The following is a 23,962-nucleotide window of genomic DNA, read 5'->3' on the forward strand; positions in this document are numbered from 1 at the left end:
GTTACTTTGCAGTAAGTGTCGTCAATTCAGGGTGAGGGAGATTTTTAGCAAGAGCAAGACTCAAAGCAGCCTAGGCACATTGCAGGCCTGATTCCCCACGGAGAACCTATCCGTGGGCATGGGACCTGTGCATCTCCGAGTGGGAGGTGGGCTCATGCCATGTAGAACAGTCTCCTACAGGTGGTATTTTAAAGATTTATTTGTAGAGAGAGAGGAAGGGAGGGAGGGAGAGAAACATCCATTGGCTGCCATTTGCATATGCCCCAACTGGAGCCCTGCCACAACCCAGGCAAGTGCCATGACCAGAAATTGAGCCAGCGACCTCTTGGTTTGCAGGATGATGCTCAACCAAGCCACATATGTTAGGGCTGAGGAGGGTGGTATTTCAATCCTCGTATTAGAGACAAGGAAACCAAGGTACAGAGTTGGTTTGAAAAAGACTCCAGTTTTGCAACACAGGCAGTCTGGTTCCAAAATGGTGCACTGGGCTACTACTACCTTCTATTACTTCTTGATGAGAAGCTACCATTACTAACATATGCAACAGGTTCTACACTGGTTTTTCTGGAATATTATCTCATGTAATCTTCAATAACAACTGTGAAATAGATGACACCATTTCACAAAGGAGAAAACTAAGGCTCAGAGAAGTGCTATTATTTAGCAGACTTAAGCTTTGATACCAGCCTCAGGGCTCCGAAAGTTTCTCGAACCCTCAAGCCACTGAAATCTTTGAGCCTCAATTTCCCCATCTTTAAAATGAGGGTTGTGGAGTAGATGTTTCAGTTCTATGAGGGTGTAGAGATAAGAGCTATGTCCGCAGATGGGTGTGAAAGAAGGTGGAAGGCACCTGTGCCTTTTATTAATGCCAAAAATTGTCAAGCCACAGTGGCCGAAGGCGTAAAGGGGGTGAGTGTGGAAGAGGTCTGGGGCGTTAGACCCAAACAGGGCCTGTGGGCGAAAATCGGCCTGAGAGCCCGTCTCTGACCTGCTTGGACGCAGCCGGCGCGAGTCAGCAACCAAGGAAGGCCCGCAGAGAACAGCACCTTACCCGCCCAAATCTTGCTCAAAATAGCCAACGAAGGAAGGGGCGCGGCCTCCCCGCTGGCGTAGCAGAGCGCCACGTCCCTCTTGGCTGAACCTCCCCCGGGCTCCCAGGCAGCTCGCCCGCCTCCAGCCCAATCTTTTCTTGGTCTCCGCCAATGAGCGCCTTCCGAGATCCAGTATAACCAATCATCGGCTTCCTGGGGGCGGGGGCTGTCGCCATGGCAGCGAGGAGGCGGGAGCGCATCTTGGGCAAGGGTACTAAGCTGAGCTGAGAATTGGGAGCTGGCTAGACAGGTCTGTGTGCAGCAGGCCCTGCGGACTTTCGGCGGGCGGAACCTCACGCGTCGAGACTGGGGCTCAGGAAGGCCGGTGACCTCGAGGTGGGTGCAGATCAGTACCGCGGGAGGCTGGGGCGGGTCCTGAGATCAAAGCTTAGATCTGCTCTGTTTGCCCGGGCGGTGAAGGTGGCTGGGGCTGTACTGTGGGCGGGCATGTGTTGGAGGGGGTTCCAGCTCCATCCCGAGGGCGGGGGGGGCGGTCCTTTCTTTCACTCGCTGCGGGGCACCCAAGCTTTCTCAGGGGTCGGTGAGGATGACTGGCTCTAGGCGAGGAGCTGGCGAGGGTGAGTGCAGCACTGAGACCCGGGTGGGGTTACAGCCTGGTTTTGGCAGGTCGATGGGCAAAGGAGTTGCCAACTGTTGAGGAGGGCGTACCCACCAATTCCTGGCTGATATTCACCCCCTCACCCCTTATCCCCCACCCGCGCTGCCAAGCAAAGCTCGGCCGGTGAATCCTGCTTTGCTCATTCTGTTAAGCTGGCAACCCCTGACACTGAGAAGAGGTGAAAGTTCGTGCCAGCTGTTATTGTTTTCCCTTAAGTAACAAATCATTGAGTGTGAAGGTGAGCTTTTTCGATTTCAGAGTTTAAGAAACGGAAAGAGCTCATCTATTTGCAACTGCTAAGTGGTAACTCAGTGAGCAATTGTGGTTATTGTGGCTGGTGCTGCCCACTAAACCCCTACATTGGATAATGTACGTTTTACACAACTGATTAAGTAAGTGCTGCCTGCCATCTGTGCCTATTATTAAGGCTGTTAAATCCATGGGTGAATATGAACACCAAATGATAAATACCTTGTTTTAAAAAACGTGGAGGGACTACAGCATTTGAGATCTTGCTTCCTGGTTATGGCACTCAGTTTGGCTCAAAAAAATTCATAAACATTTTAAAAACTGTGGAGGGAGTGCAAGTTTAAATGCCAATATTTCTGATAGGTTGGAAGGAGGTTGTGGATTTAGAATTGATGAGACAGTTGCTTAAAGGAATTCTTAAAGTAATATGACCAGTGGTATTACAGATTTACATCAGAATATCTATAGTTTCTTTTACAACTTGCATAAATTATTTGTTTCTTAAGGCCTTCTCTGGTCAATTCGGTTGAATGGAGTCAGGCAATATCCAGATTCTAGCATCTTGCCTCTCATAGAAATTGTCCCAGGATTCATCCTACTTTAAGCTAAGTGTGAGTTCTTGTTTTATAAAATTTGAACAAGTTCAACAAAGTTGAACAAAAACAAATGTTTCAACAAACATTCCACAATTAATAGGGTTGACAATGAAAAAAAATGGACATTTAGAATTAGAAATGAAATCTCAAATAACATCACTCTTATTATTAGGGTGCACATTAAACTTATATTTCTCATTTTGGTCTTTAAACTCTCAGTGATCTGGTCCAACTTTGTAATATGAGTGAAAAATTTATTTCTGTCTCCTTGTGCTTAACTCATGCTGTCCTCCAGCATCTATGCTAATGTTACCCATCTTGCAAGGGTTGGGCCCATGCTGTGTTTACCTTTCTCTGATTTCCTTGAGATAGGTATTATTCATATCACACATTTTGTGTATACCTATTCAGTATGCTTTTTGCCAAGATTGTTTGTGGTTTTCAAAGACTAGTTAAAATGTAACACACAATTAAAGCAATGAGGGTCCCTTTCAAAACACTGGTTATTGATTATGGGCATTAATATAGAGTATCAGTAACATGATTAACAACAGTGTTTTTTTGTTTTGGGATATGTTTGTATATTTCTATACTAATTTTGTGTTATTTTGTGTTATTTAGAATAATATCTAAATTGCTTTCAACTTTTTGAGGATCCTTTGGATGACTTAGGTGTGTATAATACCCTTGTAAGTATTGGGTAACTACAGGAATCAAGTGTAGGATTTAAAAATGTATTTAAAATAATCCTTAAAGTAGGTAATCTTTTAAGTATTTTGAGTAATTAAGTTGACTATATTTAGCATGATAGATGATTAACTTTTTCTAAATAATGAAAGGTCTAGAAGGGGGAAGTTTGTTATTTTTATGTTTAATACATGCAACTAGTTTATAGACAAAAAAAAAACAGGCTCCTAACAATTGCAGATAATTTATTAGGAAAAATAAAAATGTCAATCACTTTAACATTTTCATTGTAAAAAAAAAAGCTTAAAAAAAAGCCACCATGATATGGCGAAAGTATACTTAATTAGAATTCTATGGCCAGATTTCAATCCTGGCTCTACCAAATAATCTTGGCCAAATCAGTTAACTTCCCTGTGTTTTATAAACTTTTATAAAAGTAGGGTCTCAACCAAGCTACCTCTAAGGTCGTTTCTGGTCCCAGAATTCTCTTGATTTAAAAATTTCAAAGCAACCTAAGGGAAACTGAGAAAGCAGTTGCATGCCTCTTGTATTTTTGGCAGAGCTTTTTGACATGTTGTATTTTAGTTATCTGAAGTAAGTATATATAAATAATGAAGACATTGTGATTTTTTAAAAAGATTTTATTTATTTTTAGGGAGAAGGGAAGGGAGGGAGAAAGAGGGAGAGAAACATCAGTGTGTGGTTGCCACTTGTGTGGCCCCTACAGGGGACCTGGCCTGCAACCCGTGCCCTGACTGGAAATCAAATCAATGACCCTTTGGTTCGTAGGTGAGCACTCAATCCACTGAGCTACACCAGCCAGGGCTGAAGACATTGTAATTTTAATAAATTTGTTTATTGAGTGATACAGATGAACAACAGTATCTGCTTTTCTTAAGCCTATTACTGGTTTTGCCATTTACTGGTTTTCTTGACTGATGTTTTTTTCTACAGATATAAGCATCAGAAACACTAACATCCATACTGATGTCTTGATACAGGGAGGGGTTGAAGTTCAACTCAGCTGGTATTCTCTTTTGAATCTCACTTTCCCATTGACTCTCATTTTCACAGGGAAAAATGAACTGGCATGTCAGGTTACCAGTTGTTGCTACCACTGCAGTTGAGAAACCTGGAAGTCGTTATTTTTCTCCACCCCACTCCTTTTTACTGTTAGGATTACGACACCAATAGCACGAAGCAGCAACCCATGTTTCTTGGCTCAGGACAGTGCCTTGGAGAAAGAAACCTGAGCCTCTTGGAAAAGATCTGTCTTAATGCCAGGGTGGAAGAGACTGTGTTCCTCTTTGGTTGGATGTATTCTTTTCATTGGCTTGTAGCTGTGTGAGGACTTTGGTTGTGGCTGTGCTCAGAGAAGAGCTCTAATGTGGCCCTTCATAAAATGAAATTTAGCCCTGTCGGGGTTGCTCAGTTGGTTGGAGCGGCGTCCCCATACACCAAAAGGTTGCAGGTTGCATCCCGGGCCAGAGCACGTATGAGAGGCAGCCAGCTGATGTTTCTCTCTCATATCCACTTCTCTCTCTCTCTCTCAAGTCAATAAAAGATCAATAAAAGCATATCCTCAGATAAAGGTTTTTTTAAAAAAAGCTATTAAAAAAGACATTTAAAGGTTGTATGTCAAACTGGTTTATTGCTTTCTAACTTTGGATGTTTACTGAACAGATTTTCATTATTTCGATATTTATAGCTATTTCATTTTCAAGACAGGAAGGACATGACTGTTTATCGAGCATTTACTATTGCCATGTACTGTGTTACTCACATTCTATTTATTCTTATTTTCATCTAATCAGAAACTTATGAGGAAGTATTAGTTTAATTTTACAGGTAGGGAAATTGAGACTCAGAGAGGCAAGTAAGGTTCTAGTAAACAGATGTGGTTAGGACTCAAGCTAATGTTTACTTTTGGCCATGCTCTGTTAATAAAAGTCATATGCCTTTCCTGCATATAACATGTATACAATCACTCTCCTACTATTTTTTATGTTAAATATACAATAAAAGGAAATAAATAAATCTGTTCTTAAAATTTGAAGATATTTTATTTGCTTATTTCCTTACAGACTGCTTAGAAATACTGGTAATTGATTACGTTCACCAGTGAGTTTGGACATGAGCTAACTGCCATGTATTTTATACTGAGGTAGTGGGCTTTCAAAAAAGAATCTGAGATGCTTTGCTTTATTACTAATCTCTGAGACTGAAACTGAGACTGATGTGACAGACTGGGGCCAAGGTTAATTAATTTTTTTCATCCTTACCTGAGAATATGTTTATTGATTTTAGAGAGAGAGGAAGGGGGATGGAGACAGAGAGAGAGAGAGAGAGATTCATTGGGTGCTTCCTGTACATACCTCGACCTGGGATTGCACCTACAATCTTTAGATGTATGTGCCAATGCTCCAAGCGAGCCACCCAGCAGCCAGGGTGCCAAGGTTAATTTTAAAAGTAGTGGTACGGGCGAAGAAAGATTCCAGTTAAGGATTTAATGGGAAGCCCTGGTTGGTGTGGCTCAGTGGATTGAGTGCTGGACTGCGAACCAAAAGGTCGCCGGTTTGATCCCTAGCCAGGGCACGTGCCTGGGATGCAGGCCAAGTGCAACCGATCAATGTCTCTCACACATTGATGTTACTCTCCCTCTCTTTCTCCTTCCCTTCCCCTTCTCTCTAGAAATAAATAAATAAAATCTTTAAGAAAAAAAGGATTTAATGGTACATTTCACCCTATATCTTGAAGTCTTATTGTTGAGCAAAATAAGTGTTTAGTTGGAATTCTTCTTATTTACTTAAAAGGGGAGCAACAATAAAACCTGGGCACAACAATCAATATCTTTGTTCTGGCTTTTTATTCTGTTTATTTAATATTTCTCTCTCCCCTCACTACTAGAATATGATATAATTTTGTTTTCTTCCACATCGTAAAAACTCGGTAGTTTTTCACAGGATGTGACAAATTCATACACTGTCATGTGCCATTACCAATATAATAAGCTTACATTTATGTTTATATTTAATGTTTTTATTTTTGTTTACATTTAGAACCCATTGAGAGTCCAGTTTTTAGTGAAAAAGCATTGAGCTCAGAGCCAAGACCTACCTCCTTATCAATTTGATATTGTGCAAGTCATCTTACCTCTCTGGATCTCAGCTGCCTCATCTGTAAAAAGAAGATAAAAAATTTTAACCTATCTGAAGGTAAGTAATTAGGTAAAAAAGAACAAAACAACTTAATGATGGCTTAAACACACAATATTTATTTTCTCAGGTGAAATAATTCCTGAAGTAGGCAGTCTCAGTTAGGTGTGGTAGCTTCATAAAGTCATCATGGACCTGAGCTTTTTTTAGTTCTTTGCTCTGTTATCTGAAAGGTGTGCCCCTGGTCCTTGTAGTCCAAGAGAGCTGCCAGAGCTCTAACCATCACAGCCAAGTTGCAGGCAGCAAGGCAAAGATAAAGGATGTATTCTCTCCTTTTAGGGAGGTGTCCTGACCCAAAGTTCAGGTTACCGGGGAAGCAGGAAAATGTAATTGGAGGCATGGTTGCCCTGAATAAAATTGAGCTTTTGTTATTGAGGAGGAAGGGAAGATTTGGATGTTGGCAAATAGAATTCTCTGTCACAGTACAGATATTTTTCTCTGTCCTCTCTGAGAACTCTATGCCATGATAACCACTCATAGAAGCTTTCCTACTTTTCCAGAGTAGAGCTTTACGTCTGATCATGTCTATAGAAGAAAATAACTTTCATTTAATAAAAGGTTTTTTTTTTACCTTTATCCCATGATTCATTATACAAGCCTTTCTGTCTTGATTGGTTATTCTGGTTATTTTTTAAATTACTCATAAATGCTAATAGATTTTATTGTACAATTTATGGATATATTAAAATAGAGCTACTTTTTTTTTTAAGCCATTTGCTTTATGCTAGGGACTAAAAAGACAGAGATAAGTTATCCCTGAGTATTATATAATAAATCATCAGGAAGTAAAATTTTAATGACAAGTATAATCCATCTCAAGATAATTGAAGTTCAGCATGCTCATATGAGCCACACCTTTCCTTCCTTATAAGTCAGAAGTTGTGGGGTTTTTTTAACCAGTTAACTGTTACTTGTCTTGAAATTTCTTTTTACTTAACAACTAGTCCTTGCTTAACTTACTTAGGTATATCAGTATTTTATTTCATTCCAGACTTTTACTTGCAAATATTATATGAATATACCCTCTACTTGTTGTGTGAAATGGTTCAGCTGGCTATTCTGTCTGTGAAGAAAGTAATCTGAAACAATGTTTGAGAAAAGAAAACGGAAATTCAGCGAATGTAAATTGGACGGGGGCAGAATCGAAAGATTCAGTCAGTCTTTTAGGGATGTTAGAAGGAAGATTAGAAGCAAATTCACATTTTCTTCTACAAAGTATATATGTGTTTTTGCAAGGTTTTGAATTTTTCCTTGTATCACTTAGGGACAAAGTATAATGATTCTGTTGCTACTAGTACTTTGGTTCCCTTTTTTTCCAGTTGAGAACCATTGACCTCAAATAAACAAAATGATCAAGAGCCTTATGAGTTTTTCAGAGGTATTTAGTGTTATGAGTCAGCTGACTGAAGTATCTCTTTGCTGAATACCATGTTAATGCCTTTAAAGATTTTTTAATTAACAGAGAAAGTATCATGCTCTATGCATTGTTTCATAAGCAGCTTTTATCAAGTTGCAGTTGTTTATTTCACAGGCTGCCTTGAACACTACACTGAGAGTCCTGTGAGGGTGTGAGGGTAGGGACTATGTCCTTCCCACTTAACTTCATGTCTTGCCTAATAGCTGGTACACCATGGATATGTACTAAACATGTGTTAAATGAACAAGTACATAACCTAGATGAAAGGAAACATACTTTAGTTTTAAATTTAAAAGGAAGAGGAGTCAAAGAACAGGAATGAAGGAGGGAGTAAAAGATAGATGCAGGAGGAATAGAAACTACGGCAAGGAGGGATGAACTACCGTATTTGGCTGTGTGTAAAGTGCATTTTGTTGCCCAGATTTGTGAGGGAAAAATAAGGATGCGCATCACATGTGGGCAGTGCCTGAAATACCTTGTATCTGTTCTTGTGCTTTGTAATTATTTGTTCCATAAAGTTTCCTATACCATAATATGTTCCAAATTAAATGCTAAAATTCCCTTATAATACAAAAAACAAGTATATAAATATAAATAAATAGAAAATTGAATTAAAGTAAAATTAAAGATTTCCCCTGAAAGCTTGGGCCAAAAACTCAGGTGTACATTACACACAGGAGCACATTATACATAGCAAAATATGGTAGTTTCAGTTTTCTATACTCCATTTTTCTCACCCATGACCATTATATATTTTTTTGAAGATTTTATTTATTTATTTTTAGAGAGAGGGGAAGAGAGGGAGAAAGCGAGGGAATGTGGTTGCCTCTCACACTCTGCCCAATGGGGACCTGGCCTACAACCCAGACACCTGCAAGGACTGGAGATGGAACCCATGACCTTCGGGTTTGGAGGCCAGAGCTCAAACCGCTGAGCCACACCAGCCCCAGCGACCTTTCTTTTTAACCACTTCCAGGATATCTCTCTTTACAGTCAAAACAGGAAACTGATAAACACACTCACCCATGCACCTACTCACCAAGTAAAAACTTAATCTGGGTAACTCTTGGTATGAATCAATAATTAAGAAATCTGCCTTTGTGTGTAAGTGGGGGTTTTGATTTGGTGGAGACAGGGGAAAAGAGATAAACTTCCTCTGGGACTTGGAAATTATTGTGCATCTATGGAATACTAGGAAAGGCTAAGAACTCGGCTTACTTTGTAATTTTGCCTGAAGCTCCGAGGCCCTTGGGATCAGTGATTTCCATGTAGTCTTGGGATCGCTGCCTGATTTGGAATTTCAGATCATCCTAGTTAGGATCAGAATACTGTTTCAGCCAAGTTCAGCCCAGTGTCTCCTCTTTAGGTCTCTGCCCTTATGGAAGAAGAGGGTGATAAAAGAAAGAAGGCCATTCTTATTGACCCCATTATGGAAGAAAAGTAAGCTAGTCTTCCCTTTGCCTTATCCCCCTGCTTCCTTTTGTATGGATATTTATTTTTATATTCCTGGGCTTATGAAAACCTATAAACCTTTGACACATTTGACATATCTTGTTTTTTTTTTTTATATCTTGGTATTTGAAGAGATTTTTATGTCATTACTTTTCTACCTAATGTGCTAGAACCTTTCCATTTCTTTTATAAGTTAACTTTTATTGAGGCCTTATTAAGGAGTACAGTAACTGTTTTACTTAACTTTAGACTTCAATAAGTTGTTTTAATTATTTCTAGAACAAACAATAAAAGATTAGAAACAAGTAGAGGGGGAAATATGTTTTAAAAATTCTCCATCAATCAAAAAATGAAACAAAAAAAGGCAAGAAAGGAGAGGAAGTAAATATAAAAAAGGCAGGATAAAGAGAAAGCCCAAACAAAGATGGTACATTTAAAACTCAGTGTAAGGTATTTCACTGACTCTAAAAACTTCAGATTTTTTACACTCTGACCTTAAGACACATCATTATATACCACACGGAAAAAAATATTGCCAATTAAACTATGACACTATGCTTAAACTTACAGTTTCATTTTGTGTTTACTGAAAGTGCTTTTTAAGATGCATTTAGACATACAGATTTTTCTCACATCACTTTTGTGTATACATAAGTGAATTACAAGTAAAATACATTCATTAAGGTATTTCTAAAAATGAGAAAACAAGCAGGAAAAGTCAGCTGATTTGTAGTCACATAGCAAGGGAATGGTGAAATGAAAATGTAGACCTAAATTTAATTTTGCCTTATTCTTAGGTATGACACTTGTTTTCTTTTCCTTGAGGATTTCAATCTACTTTTCAGATAAGCATTCTTTTTGTCTCTTATTGTGTAGAGGACGTTCATGAATAATAGAGCAAAGGAAGACATGTTTTCAAGTGTTAGCGTGCATCAGAGTCACCTACAGCGCTGGTTAGTACAGATCATGCCCCCATCTCCCCTGCACCCCAAAGAGACTCTGATTTAGAAGGTCTGGAGGAAGCCTTGAGAATTAGCGTTTCCACCACATTTCCAGGGGATGCTGAGGCTGCTGGCCAAGGGACCACACTTGGAGAACCACTGCTTAAACACAGACACAGGCTTTGGGTTGTCACTCCCAGGACTGAACTCTGGCTTTACGACCCAGATCAAGTTTTTTAACTGTGATGCCTCAATTTCCTGCGCTTTAAATTGGAGATAATAATATGTGTTTCACAGAATTAAAAATTAAATTAGTTAATATATAAAAGCAGGTTTAGCATGCTGCTTTCTTCATAGTAAACACTCAATAGATCTTTTCTGTTGTTATTGATAATAAACCGGGGGCCCAGTTAAAAGTGTATGAGCCATAAATTTAGTCCGTGTTTTAGAGTAGACATCCGGAGACTTTTTGTAACTTTGTCACTTGGACATGCTTTCGGGACCCACACACATGCACACTCCTGATTCTTGATTTGCCTTCCTGTTTATGGTGGGCATGGCAGAAGAGTGAGAGAGTAAAGCAACAAATTAGTAAAGCAATTCCACTTCCAAAATTGGATTTAACTGTACTAGTTTACTTTTATTGATCTCAGGCTTCTATTGTGTACTAAAGGAGAGGTGGACCCTGTAAGAAAGCATGTTTTAAAATATGTGACATAGCTGCCAATGGCTGAGACAGAATGCCTATTAATTGCCCTACATATGTGTGTTGTCTGGTGTGAGGAGAGCTGAAGGGATATTGGAAATAACTTGGGATGGAGGGGAGGACGCTATGTGAAAGATTCTCTGAATCTCTGGATGGCCCATTTCAAGGGATAGTCACAGTTTCTGATGAGGTCTGCTGTGAAGTTACAGAGGTACATCCCTGGGCTGACCTTCTGTGTGCACATCGTAGAAAGATTGTTCAAATCATTTTAACACTTATTCATTTTCTAACCACATGTGTACCACAGTAGGAGCCTGGAAGGAAACACAATCTACAGAAGTATGTGTAGAAGACATCAAAAGTGATTTGAACAGTTGTCATAACTTGGGCTTTTCGGCCATGGCTGCACTTAAAACTATTATCCTTCATGGGCATGAAGCATGAATGAGTAATAAATGTTTGTTGTCATAAAAAATAGTTGTGGAACAGGAGGTGATTCACAATGGGAAGACATTCTGTGCACAAACAAACAATGCATTAGAGATTCATAATTCGTAGTAGCCCACCACAAGTGCAGGAAGTCTTGCAAAAATGAAAACCTACTTAGCGTCATTGAGCCATTGTCTCTTGTATACATATTTCATCCTGAGAAGTATTTAACAACAACCAGGGTGAGGAACCACTGTCCTAGATAAGAGTGAACCTTGGGCTTGAGCTTATGTAGCTTATGTAGGTGGGACCCACCTGGAAAGTTTATTAAAACAGGTTCCTGGGCTCCACCTTGGAGATTTCTGATTCAGGAGGTCTGTCTTGGGTGCAGCCTGAGAATTTGTATTTTTGGATAAGCTGTTAGGTGATTTGGTTCTTTAAGTTTGAGAACTAAACTCTGAAAACTATCTTTATAGAATAGACACATCCTCTACCTTCATTAGGTGAATTTTACACAAGTTATATCTCAAAAAAGGTGTTAAAATTTTGATAGGCTAGAAATAGCACTAAAATGTGAGTTCTAGTGATTTTGTTAATGCATGAAAATGCTCTGTGAGTGAACTATTTTGATTAAAAATTTCTTCATCTGTAAAATGTATCACTGAACCATATACTATCTAGGGTTGTGTTAAAAATGAGGGAGTGTACTTTTTTCCAAATTGTGTTCTGGGGATAAAAACATTATTTTTTTTAAAAAAGTTCATGGCCAGGTAAGTTGTGGAGACACTGAATTAAATAATGTGTTTTCCAGGTTGATGGTCAGACTATTCTTTTTTTTTAATTTAAAAGACTTCATTTATTTATTTTTAGAAAGAGGGGAGGGAGGGAGAAAGAGAGGGAGAGACACATCAATGTGTGGTTGCCTCTTGCACACCCTCTACTGGGGACCAGGCATGTGCCCTGACTGGGAATTAAACCAGTGACCCTTTGGTGTGAAGGCTGGCTCTCCATCCACTGAGCCACACCAGCCAGGGCTCAGACCATTATTCTTGATGCAGACCCTAACATGAGTCCATATGCATAAAATCAATGAAACATGAGGTTTTTATTCATATCAGTTCTTGTAGTAGATCCTCTGGTGCTACTAATATCCGTATGGAGTGGAAATTGCATAGGCAAAGTTGAATCATACTGTGGTTGGAAGCAGTGGTAGTTGCTCCTTGTTTGTTTCAACCCTGTTACATCCTGCGTGATATTTATTGACCTATTTATTTGAAAAATCATTGACCCCCAAAATTTTGGCAAATGACTATTGGCTATGATAATGTTTAATAAGTTAAGAGAATATTTGTAGCTAGTCATTTCTCTATTTTAATCAACTTTTATCCATAGAACACCTTACTTTCAAAATTAAGTTGAAGCTAATTAAATATTATATCTGGAACTAATTTTGGCTCTCTAATATTTTAATTGAGAAAAAATACATAGTTTTTTTCTTATTCTCCATTTCTTAAACTTGGGCCATTTATTTAAAAAAATTTTGAGTCCTTCATTGTCATCCTTATTTGAAGCTCTTATGATAAACCAAATGTTTTCTTATACTATACAAACTTTTAAATTTTATTTCCTTGTCTTTTTAATTTTAGCTAAACAGGATTTCTCCCCTGCTTTTCTTTGTTTAAAAAATATATAGCCTTTATTATATTTTTTCCATTACTATTTAGTCCCCTTATGCCCCCCTCCCCTCAGCAATCACCACCCCCTCCTGATTTTCTTCAGTGACACATTGTTTCTGTGTTATGATCTACTTTAACTCTTTTCCTAGAATTCTTTTGCTGTATTAAACTTCCTGAAATTTAATATATTATTAATGTGGCTTTGGGAATGCATATATGTATAGTTTGATAAAATCTTTTCAGTACTTCGCTATAATGCTACCTCTGTTTCAGATGAGGTGGAGGACTGTGCTACTGCGGCATTGTTTTCTCTTGGTTACGTGTCTACTCACTGCTCTCGAAGCTGTGCCTATCGACATAGACAAGACAAAAGTAAAAAATCCTCACCCTGTGGATAGTGCAAAGATAGATCCACCAGTAAGTCCAATGGGGAATATAACGTTGTGGGAAGAATTTTAACTAAAATATTGCTAATATTTATTATTATAAAATTGGACATTTCAAAACTATTTCTGAAATAGCAGTGAAAATAATGTAGGATAAGCATATGTTGTTTAATATTAGACAATATGTATTTAATGTAGTTAGTGTATTAGATAGTATATAGAAGAATTGATCACAATACATTTCCAGTGTAGAGCTAACCAGCACTGCCTCCCCACCACCCCAAAATTGTATTATATTCAAAGGAGAGAGAGATAGTAATGAGGAGAAACAGGTAACAATGGGGTAAAACCAATTAATATTTTTAAAGTCTTCATTGTCTAAGCCATATAGAAAATCTACCTACTTTTGTGTAACAGTAAAACAGGACTTCGGTGTGATCCCTAAACCATGATTTCTACAATACAGCCCTTCATTTGAGCTTTTTAACTTTGACAGTCTAAACTATCAAAGTATATATGTCTCAGTACCATTTTGCTAGACATTTTACTTTTTTAAGAATTGAGATCTTTAGATGCAGGGAAGGAAAAACAATCAGAAGCTTTACTGTTTGTTTCTTAATTTGAAGGACACTGGACTTTATTATGATGAATATCTCAAGCAAGTGATTGATGTGTTGGAAACAGATAATCATTTCAGAGAAAAGCTCCAGAAAGCAGACATAGAGGAAATAAAGGTAATTAAATTAAATTATTTAAAAAAGCACTTGAGCATGCCAGACACTGATCTCTCAAGGGAGATTAACCCCCAGAAGAAGATTATTAACATGCACATATGGTGAATATATAATATATTTTGGATATACAGAGGGTGGACTCGTAATTTGGTAAGAAGCAGTGGGGGAAGGTGGGAAGTTGTTCTTTTTGGTAGAGATTATGTCAGTGCTTGACGACGTGACTGAGAAAAGGAGAGAGACTGGGAGGCATCTGAGGTGACTGTGCGAGGGTTCCGAGACAAGAGATATACAGGAAACTGGAATTAGTAACTGTTGCTGGAACCTAGACTGGGAAGTGGAGGCCATGACTGGCTAAAGGATGGGGTTGGAAAGAGCCATGGGGATGGAGGGCCTGGATCATGATGTGAGGACAGAAGGAAGCTACTCAGAGGTTTAGAACAGGTTACGTTCTGGTGTTTTAACCAGGTCTGGATGAACAGAAGAGGTAACAGGCTATATCTTATGTGAATCGGAGAGATTTAACTATTTGCCTCTGTCTTAAGAGCCCCGTAGATATATAATCTTAGCCGTGGACATCTCCTCCGTCCTCATGATAAAGAAAGAGATTTGTGAATGATCTGACCAGAGAGATCTTTTAGTGTTCACCGTTGAAGGGCAATGCATCTGCTTAGTTGGGTTTATCCAGAGTCAGTGGTAAACATTTCCAATGAGTTAATTTTAAAATTTTAGTTATACCTCTCAAGACACTATTATTTGCTTATGCTATTTTTGTTTATTTTTTAAACTTTTCCTAAAAAATTTCTCACCCATTTCTAGAATCAGAATTAGAGAGCTTTGTTAGAAAGAACCTTTCTGGGTCAAGCATCCTTCTTATTTTAGTCTCTGTCCCTCATGTGGGCCTTTTTGAAAGACCGACCGCATCGCGTTGAGGCAACTCTCAGAGCCTGTGTGTGGCTTTTAGTTCACAGTTCTCTCTCTGGGAGGCAGTGACCTGTTCTGGGCCAGTAATTCCCCTGAATTGTCTTGAGGATAGTCATGCCTTTACTTTGAAGAATTAATTAATTAATTTTTAAAACAATTTTTATTTACTGATTTTTGACACACACACACACACACAGAAACAGAAGCATCGTTTTGTTGTTCTACTTATTATGCATTCATTGGTTGATTCTTGTATGTGCCTTGACTAGGGATCGAACCCACAACTTCGGCATATCGGGACAATGCTCTAACCAACTGAGCTACCTATCCAGGGCTCCTTTAAATAATTAATTTAATCTTTGGAACTAATTTCCTGGGGTGAATGGTATTTAATATAGAACTTTGAATGTCTCTTATCTACTTAAATTAATATTAAGAGCGTTATTTGGGGGTCACAGAAAATGTGGATAATGGGAGATACTATACAGGGCAGGCCAAAAGTAGGTTTGCAGTTGTTTTTATGGAAAACAATACAATAATTAATAAATAATAATACAAGAATATACTGTGTGTTTTGCATACTCATAACTGTAAAGCTACTTTTGCCCACCCTGAACAGAGATAATTAGGGAAAAGAAGACAGCAGCTGCCTGGTTTGGCGTAGGGAACACCTTTGTAACTGTCTTCCTTTCACAGCCCATTCCTATTCCCTATTGGGGGTGTAGAAAGTCAAACTGAAGTAAGTTACACAGTTATTCAATGAAAAAGAGGAAAATAGACAATAAAACCCATTTTTCAAAATAGCTTAGCAAAGACTCTTTTCTCAGATAGAGCTGGAAAAAAAAGTTAGAATTTATCCTTTCCCTGTCAGCCAAGCATATTGAAAGAGGAATCATGCTACATCTTTTTACTAAGACTTGTCTTTTTTAATTTTATTTTTTGATCACAGTTTATATTTAACACATTTTGTATTAGTTTCATGGGCACAGTGGATATTCCTATAGGTTGTAAAGTGTTCCTTCTAATAATTCAAGTGCCCACCTGGCCCCATACATAGTTTTTACAAAACTGTTGGCTCTATTCCCCATGCTTTACCTCCCACGTCCATGCCTATTCTGTAACTACCAGTTAGTACCCCTTAATCCCATCACCTTTCCCACCCTGCCCCCAGCAATCCTCCCCTCTGGCATTCATCCATCTCTCTGTATCTATAAGTCTGTTTCTACTTTGTTTCCTCATTTATTTTCTTCTTTAGATTCCACATAGAAGGGAGATCATATGGTATTCACCTCTCTCTGTCTGACTTACTTCATTTAGCATAATGCCCTCTAGTCCATCCATGCTGTTGCAAATAGTAAGATTTCATTCTTTTTTATAGCCGAGTAATATTCCATTGTATGGTCCATTGAGAAATTAGCTGACCGTCTACAGAAGCTCCCAAACAGTTAGTAGGTAACTAACTGTTTTTCTCTTGCTGCTTTTAAATTCTCTCTCTCTTCAACCTTGTCATTTTAATTATGATATGTGTTGGTGTGGACCTCTTAGGGTTCATCTTGTTTGGGACTCACTCTGTGGGCTTCCTGGACTTGTGTGTCTTTTTCCTTCACCAGGTTAGGGAAGTTTTCCATCATTATTTCTTCAAGTATTATCTCAATCCCTGCTCTCTCTTCTTCTGGCACCCTTAGCATGTGGATGTTGTTATGCTTTATGTTGTACCTGATGTCCCTTAAACTATCCTCAGTTTTAAAATTCCTTTTATCTGGGGATTTCTCCTCTTCTTTCATTTGGGGCATGTTTCTTTGTCTCCACACTTTGGCAGCCTCTCTATATTTGTTTCTGTGTATCAGGTACATTTGCTCTGTTTCTCAGTCTTGGTAGGGTGGTTGTATGTAGAAGGTGTCCTGTGGGGCTCAGTAGTGCAGTCTCCCCAATCCCCTGAGCTAGGTGCTCCAGGAATGTCCCTTGTGTTTGTTATGTGAGCCCTACTGTTGCATTTGCATATAGATGGCTGTTGGCCCATCTTTGTGTGGGATTGACCCTGAGGCTGGCTGACTATGAGGATTGACTCCAACCATAGTGTGTGAGCTCCTGTGTGGGGACTGACCCCACAAAGCAGAATTCCCCCTGGCATGGTCGGGTAACTGTCAGGATCTCCCTTTGGGCATGCTGCTTGTGGAGCTAAATGGGTCATGTTCTTACGTGGTCTGAAGTCTGCTACCAAATGTGATGTTTTGGGGCCCCTTGTGAGAGATTCCAGGGAAGGTCAATGTCAGAGGCTGCCTGTGACTGGCCCTGGGCTACCTACTTGGAGCTACAAAGTGATCTACTATTTGTGGCTATCTCTGCTGGGCCTGGGTATGTATAGCAGGGGACAAGCTGCACACCAAGTCTGTCTTTCACCAGTACTGAGTCTGGGGACAGGTCAGCACAAGTCCCAAGACACCCTGAGGGCTGCCTCCACCTGCTGGCTGCCTGTTAAGCTTAGTCACTGAAAGAGCCTCTGGCCATATACATGTTGTGTGAGGTAAGTTCTCAGTGGGTCACCAGGTAGCGGGGAGTGCCGTTCACCAGGCTGATACAGATTGAAACTCAGTGCCAGTGCTGAGTCTGAGGCCATTCAGCAAAACTCTCAGGGTACACCAGGCCCAGCCCCACCTGCCTGGAGCCTTCAGAACTTTGCGGTGGGGTGTGTTCTCAGGGTGTCATCAGAGCAAGGCCAGCAGAGTCATTAGGCCAGCAGAGTCATCAGGCTAAAACAGACCAAATTTGGCTGTGTGGAGGGATGGCTCTGCATAGCAGCAGTGGTGCTGGTTCAGAGTGTGAGAGAAAAGTGGCCCTCACCCTAGAACCACACAGCTCAGTCTCTTCCTTTGCATTTCTGCCATGTCCTGAGTCTCTCTGGGCCTCCTGGAGAGCCCTCCATAAAAGTCTGTACCATGGACCCAGGGTGGAAGGGATGACAGACTACACCACTAGGAGTGGTCCTGGACGGGCAGGGCCTGCAGGAGTCAGCAGGGAGGGACCAGTGCCACTCCCAGGCTGATGCCTTATGCAAGAGAATGCTTGGCCCAGGAATGATGGCATCTATGGGCAGTGTGGGAGAGAGACCTAGCAGAGGGACACTGCTGCCTCACAGCCATGCCATTCAATCTGTTCCTGCATGACTCTGTTCCCCTCCAAACTGCTGACCCTCCACTAGATCCCAGGGTGAATGCTGTGAATGAGATTTTGAGCACTGGCTCTTTAAGAGAGTGTTTGACCCAGGTGGGTAAAATCCCTGCTGGATATTCACAGCCAGATGCTGTGTGGGCTCATGTTCTTGAATCTGGTTCTGCGGGTTAGGGAGCCTGGCATAGGGCTGAGGCCCCTTGTTCCTCCAGGAGGATCTTCTCAGCTGTAATATCCCTCTGGATTCTTAACTGTCCCCTCCAATCCCCGCAACAATGTGGGTGTGGAGCCAGCCCTTTTTGCATCTCTGCTCTTCCTACCAGTTTCAATGTGGGTGTCTCTCTATATCCTTAGTTTTATGACTTCTGTTCATTCGGTTCTTACATGGTTATTCAGGTTGATTGTTCTGTGCTTTGGTTGCAATTCTGATGTGGTCCTGAGAGGCAGTGAGTGTAACTTCCACCTACTCTACTGCCATCTTGCTCTGAATTCAGTGACTTGCTCTCCTCCTCCTCCCTCTTCTTCTTTTACAGATTTCATCTAAATACATATTTAATAGATAAATATTAGAAGCTGTCACATCATCTAACTACATACAACTTTGCATCAGTGACTTCTGAATTGTCAAATCCAGTAAACACTTTTTATTCCTCTTCTTACTGAACTCTCTTACTTTGTCCCAATGGTTCTCAGACTTCAGGGCTGGTTAAAACAAAGACTTAGGGCCCCACCTCCGGACGTCCTGATACAGTAAGTCTGGGGCCTGCATTTCCAAAGTTCCCAGGTGACGCAGATGCTTCTACTTGGGGAGCACAGTTTGAGAACTATTGTTTTTTATCTAATAATAATGATTATGCTCTCCTTAAAAGAGACTGCTCTTTCTGCTTCTATAACAGCATATTTTCCTAGCTCTCCTTCTCTTTCGGTCTCCCTTGCAGGGTTTCTTTTCCTTCTCTTCTCCGGCAGGCCCCATTGACTCAGTCCTAAATGGTCTGCCTGCCTGAATGCTAGTTAGACTTGCCGTCTGTGAATGCAAATGCATTTAGACACAAGAGAAAGGAAACCACTAGCTGTTTTGTTTCCTAAATCTTGGAACATGTATCTCATTACTCATCTATGAAAAATGTCATCAAAGGAGACACCCTAAAAAAGATAAATTTTGAAGTTACTTATATATGGGATAACTATAGCTAAAGTAGGACAAGCTACTTGAAAAAAAACTTTATGGAAATATAATTCACAACCATAAAATTTGCCCCTTTATTTATTTTAAAATTTGCCCCTTTAAAACATACAATTCATTGGTTTTTAGTATATACATCAAGTCTTACAACCATTACCATAAATTTCATTTGCTCCCAAAAGAAACCCCATATCCATTAAGCAATCACTACCCACTTCTTTCTCTCCTTGGCCCCTGAAACTAGTAATCTGCTTTCTATCTTTATGGATTTGCTTATTCTGGACATTTCACATGGATGCAGTCATATAATATGTGTCCTTTAGTGTCTGGCTTCTTTGACTTAGCATAATGAATGAAAGCATGTTTTCAAGGTTCATCATATTGTAGAATGTATTAGTACATTGATTCCTTTTTATGGCTGAGTAATTTTATGGTATGGATATTCCATATTTTGTTTATTAATTCACCAGTTGATGGACATTTGAGTTATTTCCACTTTTTTGGCTAGTATGAACAATGCTACTATGACCATTCATGTACAAGTTTCTTGTACACGTGAACATATGTTTCAATTCTTTAGGTATACACCTAGAAATGGAACTGTTGGGTCTTATGGTAACTGTGTGTTTAACTTTTGTTTATAAGAGAAAATTTATTTAGAAAGTCACAGAAATAGGAGAAGTGAGCTGTAGAAGAAATGAGCTTAGGAAACCAGTTACAGAGGCCAAAAGAAGGGTTTGGAGTTTAGGGGAGAGAGAGGGAGGCAAGGAAAATGCCCCTGGGTGAAGGGGGTGGGGAAAGGTTGGGTTTGCTCCAGAGAGAGAGCCACTGTGTTCAACTTTCCGAAGAACTGCCAAATGTTTTCCAAAGTGGATGCACCATTATTACAGTGTGTCATAATACAGTGAATTATTTTGTAACTCATCACTTTTTGAGTTTCTCCTTTGTGCTTTAATTATGCTTTTATAAATTTTATGGATTTTAGATATCTTGATTTTAGACTTACAAATTAAATATCTTCTGAAAGAAATGCTTTTGTAATATCAAATTTATCTAAGTTAGTCAAAAGTATCTAACACTACTTTATTGTAATCCTATTTTTAATGTATGGTATCTGTCCTAAAAAAGCAGGATAATAGATAACACTAACTTTTTATTTTGTCAACAGAGTGGGAGGCTAAGCAAAGAGCTGGATTTAGTAAGTCACCATGTGAGGACAAAACTTGATGAACTGAAAAGGCAAGAAGTTGGAAGGCTAAGAATGCTAATTAAAGCTAAATTAGATTCCCATCACGGTAAGTGTTAAATAAAAGGTAGGAAGATTTCAATATCTGGTGTTGCAGTGAATTTACATTAGTACATGCCATGCTCTTCTAGTCAAAATTTAATGTTAGTATTAATTTGGCTTCTCTTAATTATTAATATTTAATATTTGAATAGGCAGTACCTTCACAGCATTCAAAATTCAAATGATTAAATTTAAATAATTATATCAATAACAAGGAAAAATGAAAATTAATGAATGAAACCACTGACTTAAAAGAGGAACAGTGAACTGTCAGAAAATTGAAATGTATGGAAGTCCCACAACCGAGGAAATAAGTCACATTCATTCAAATGGGGAGGTGGGATGGAAATGCAGAGAGATGGAGCTGGCTAGTCGCACACCCATGTGTGTTGGATAAAAATCAGGAGTGATATCTCGGGAGTGAGAGATCCCTGCTCCACATCAGACCACCCAGCCCAAGGTTCCAGGACCAGGAATATAAGTCCCAAAACTTCTGGCTGTAAAAACCAGTGGGGTTTGGGGCAGTGGAAGAAACGGTGGGATTCTCAGGCATCTCCTCTTAAAGGGCCCAGAACAGACTTAGGACTTACTCAGACTCACTCCCTCTGGGCTCCAGCACAGGGGCAGCAGTTGGAAGGACACCTGTAGCATACAGGGAGGAACTGAAGTATCTGGCATTGGGGTAAGTGCCAGGAGACAGCTTCCTCCCAGACAAAACTCCAGAGGCCAGGCAGTGGCGATTGTTCCTTTTCTGAGACCTCCCCCACACAGAGCCACATATCTGAGACTCCATCAACCTGGTTCACACAGGTTGCTCCTCCCTGGCAGTTGCCTAAAGCTCTTCCCTATCCAACTTAACGGAATTCATCTTTACCAAGCCATTATTATGTGCAATGGTAAAGGGACTTATTTAAGAAAAAGATAAAAATTATCACTACAATGGCAATAAATTCACAACTGTCAACAAATGAATCTAAAAAACAAACTGAGCAAACAAGCAAAACAGAAACAGAACCATAGACATGCAAATCATTTGGAGGGTTATCAGCTGGGAGGAGGAAGGGGGAGAATGGGGGAAGAGGTTCAGGGATTAAGGAGTACAAATTGGTAGCTACAGAATAGTCAGGAGGATGTTAAGAACAGTATAGGAAATGGAGTTGCCAAAGAACTTATATGCATGACCCATGGACATGAACTAAGAGGGGGGGATTGCCCGAGGGAATGGGGCTTTGCTGGGCAGAGGGGGAGCAAAGGGGAAAATTTAGGACAACTATAATAGCATAATCAATAAAATATATTTGAAAAAAATAAAAGAGGAAAAATAGCATCAAAACTAACCAAAAGAAAACAGAGGGAGAAAATCTAATTGGAACAATTTCCATAGGTGAAATAAAGAATTTGTCAGAGAGTTAGATCAACAAAAAACAGCAGGCCCAGAGAGTGTCAAAGGCAATTCTGTCAAACCATGAAAGAGAAGATTGTGAATGTCGTTTAAACTATTGTAGAGCATAGAAAGAAGATAACCTTCCATAATCTTGTTATGTGTTGATGTCAAACCCAAAATTATTGTATGTCAAAATAATTCTGTATCCTAGCAAGTGGATTTATTTCAAGAGTGTAAAAAATCTAGTACTATAAATCCTCATATGACTAGAAATAAGGAAAAAAATTTGCCTGACAGAAGAAATCATAAAGTCAAAGGACAAATGATAAATTGGGATAGTACTTTGAAGCTTGTATTTTTTAAAAATTAAGATTTTTTTAAGCCCAATATAAGATTTCACAGCAGAATTGAGGGGAAGTACAGAGATTTATCATATTCCTTCTTTCCCTAAACGTGCATGGCTTCCCCCATTACTAACATCTTCCATCAACTCCGGTAACACTGACATTGTTACAACTGATGAATCTACATTGATGCATCATAATCGTCCAAAGTTCATACTTTAGAGTTCACCCTAGGTGTTGTACATTCTATGTGTTTAGACAAATTTATAGTGACATATCTACCATGATAGTATCATACAGAGTAGTTTCATTGCCCCAAGTCTTCTGTACTCTGCCAATTCATCCCCCCGCCCCCACATTCTCTTAATTTTAGACTGTGGGAAGACTAAATAGCTATGAAGTCGATTTTTAATTTATTTTTATTTTTAAACTTTTTTTTTGCAGATTTTTGAATTGATTATGCTCTTGCAGTTGTCTCAATTTTTTCCTCCTTTGACAATCTCCACCCTGTACCCCCACCCCCTCAGGCAATCCCCACACCATTGTTCATTTTCATGGGTCATGCATATACATTTTTTTAAAAATTTAATCTTTATTGTATTTTTTTCCATTACCAATTAGTCCCCTTGTACCCCTCTCTACTGAGCAATCACCATACTGTTGTCCATGTCCATGAGTCCTTTTCCTTTTGTCTCAATCCCTCTACCCTCTAAACCCTGCCCCCTACTAGCTATATCAGCTCTCCATCTATGAGTCTGTCTTTTTTATGATTGTTACATCAGTTTGTTCATTAAATTCTACATATGAGTGAAATCATATAGTATTTGTCTTTTTCTGACTGGCTTCTTTCACTTAGCATAATGTTCTCCAGGTATATTCATATTGTTGCAAAGGGTGAGATTTTTCTCCTTTTTTATAGCCGAGGCATATAAGTTCTTTGGCTACTCCATTTCCTATACTGTACTTTACATTCCCATAGCTATTCTGTAACGACATATTTATACTTTTTATCCCCTCACTTTTTCACCCATTCTCCCCTCCCCCCTCCCATCTGGCAACCTTCTGTTAACTAACTTCTTTTCTATTGCTGCTTTTAAGACTCTTTCTTTACCTTTAAACTTTGGCCTTTTCATAATGAGGTGTCTTGGAGTGGCCCTTTTTGCATCCATCATAATTGGGACCCTCTGTGCTTCCTGGACTTGCATGTCTATTTCCTTCACCAAATTAGGAAAGTTGTCTTTCATTATTTTTTCAAATAGATTTCCAATTTTTTGCTCTTTCTCTTTTCCTTCTGGCACCCCTATGATGTGAATGTTGGACCTCTTAAAGTTTTCCCAGAGGCTGCTTATACTATCCTTATTTTTTTTTTGGATTCTTTTTCTTCTTGTTTTTCTGATTGGTTGTTTTTTGCTTCCTTCTGTTCAAAATCATTGATTTGATTCTCAGCTTCATCCACGCCACTGTTGTTTCTCTATA

General features: G+C 39.3%; 1 protein-coding gene across 10 annotated transcripts in view; it reads left to right on the plus strand.

Annotated features, from left to right (window-relative positions):
• Positions 1-1,276: 1,276 nt before the first annotated feature.
• The window catches only part of LOC123809956 (nucleobindin-2), a 40,399-nt gene continuing 17,713 nt past the window's right edge, over positions 1,277-23,962 (plus strand). For 2 of the 10 annotated variants that reach the window (XM_045825194.1, XM_045825193.1), the window contains exons 1-6: positions 1,279-1,427; positions 3,177-3,227; positions 6,302-6,457; positions 13,352-13,495; positions 14,091-14,198; positions 20,639-20,765. In XM_045825194.1, the coding sequence (XP_045681150.1) occupies positions 13,352-13,495; positions 14,091-14,198; positions 20,639-20,765 (379 nt within the window). In that variant the 5' untranslated portion in view covers positions 1,279-1,427; positions 3,177-3,227; positions 6,302-6,457. Of the gene's footprint in view, positions 1,428-1,581; positions 1,670-1,968; positions 2,103-2,465; positions 2,571-3,176; positions 3,245-6,301; positions 6,458-9,240; positions 9,315-13,351; positions 13,496-14,090; positions 14,199-20,638; positions 20,766-23,962 lie in introns of those variants that run through there. The other 8 variants (XM_045825195.1, XM_045825201.1, XM_045825196.1 and 5 more) reach the window with 8 other exon arrangements.

The sequence above is a fragment of the Phyllostomus hastatus genome, unplaced genomic scaffold (genome assembly GCF_019186645.2).
Source record: "Phyllostomus hastatus isolate PE091 unplaced genomic scaffold, TTU_PhHast_1.1 phas_scaffold_585, whole genome shotgun sequence".
NCBI classification, from domain to species: domain Eukaryota; kingdom Metazoa; phylum Chordata; class Mammalia; order Chiroptera; family Phyllostomidae; genus Phyllostomus; species Phyllostomus hastatus.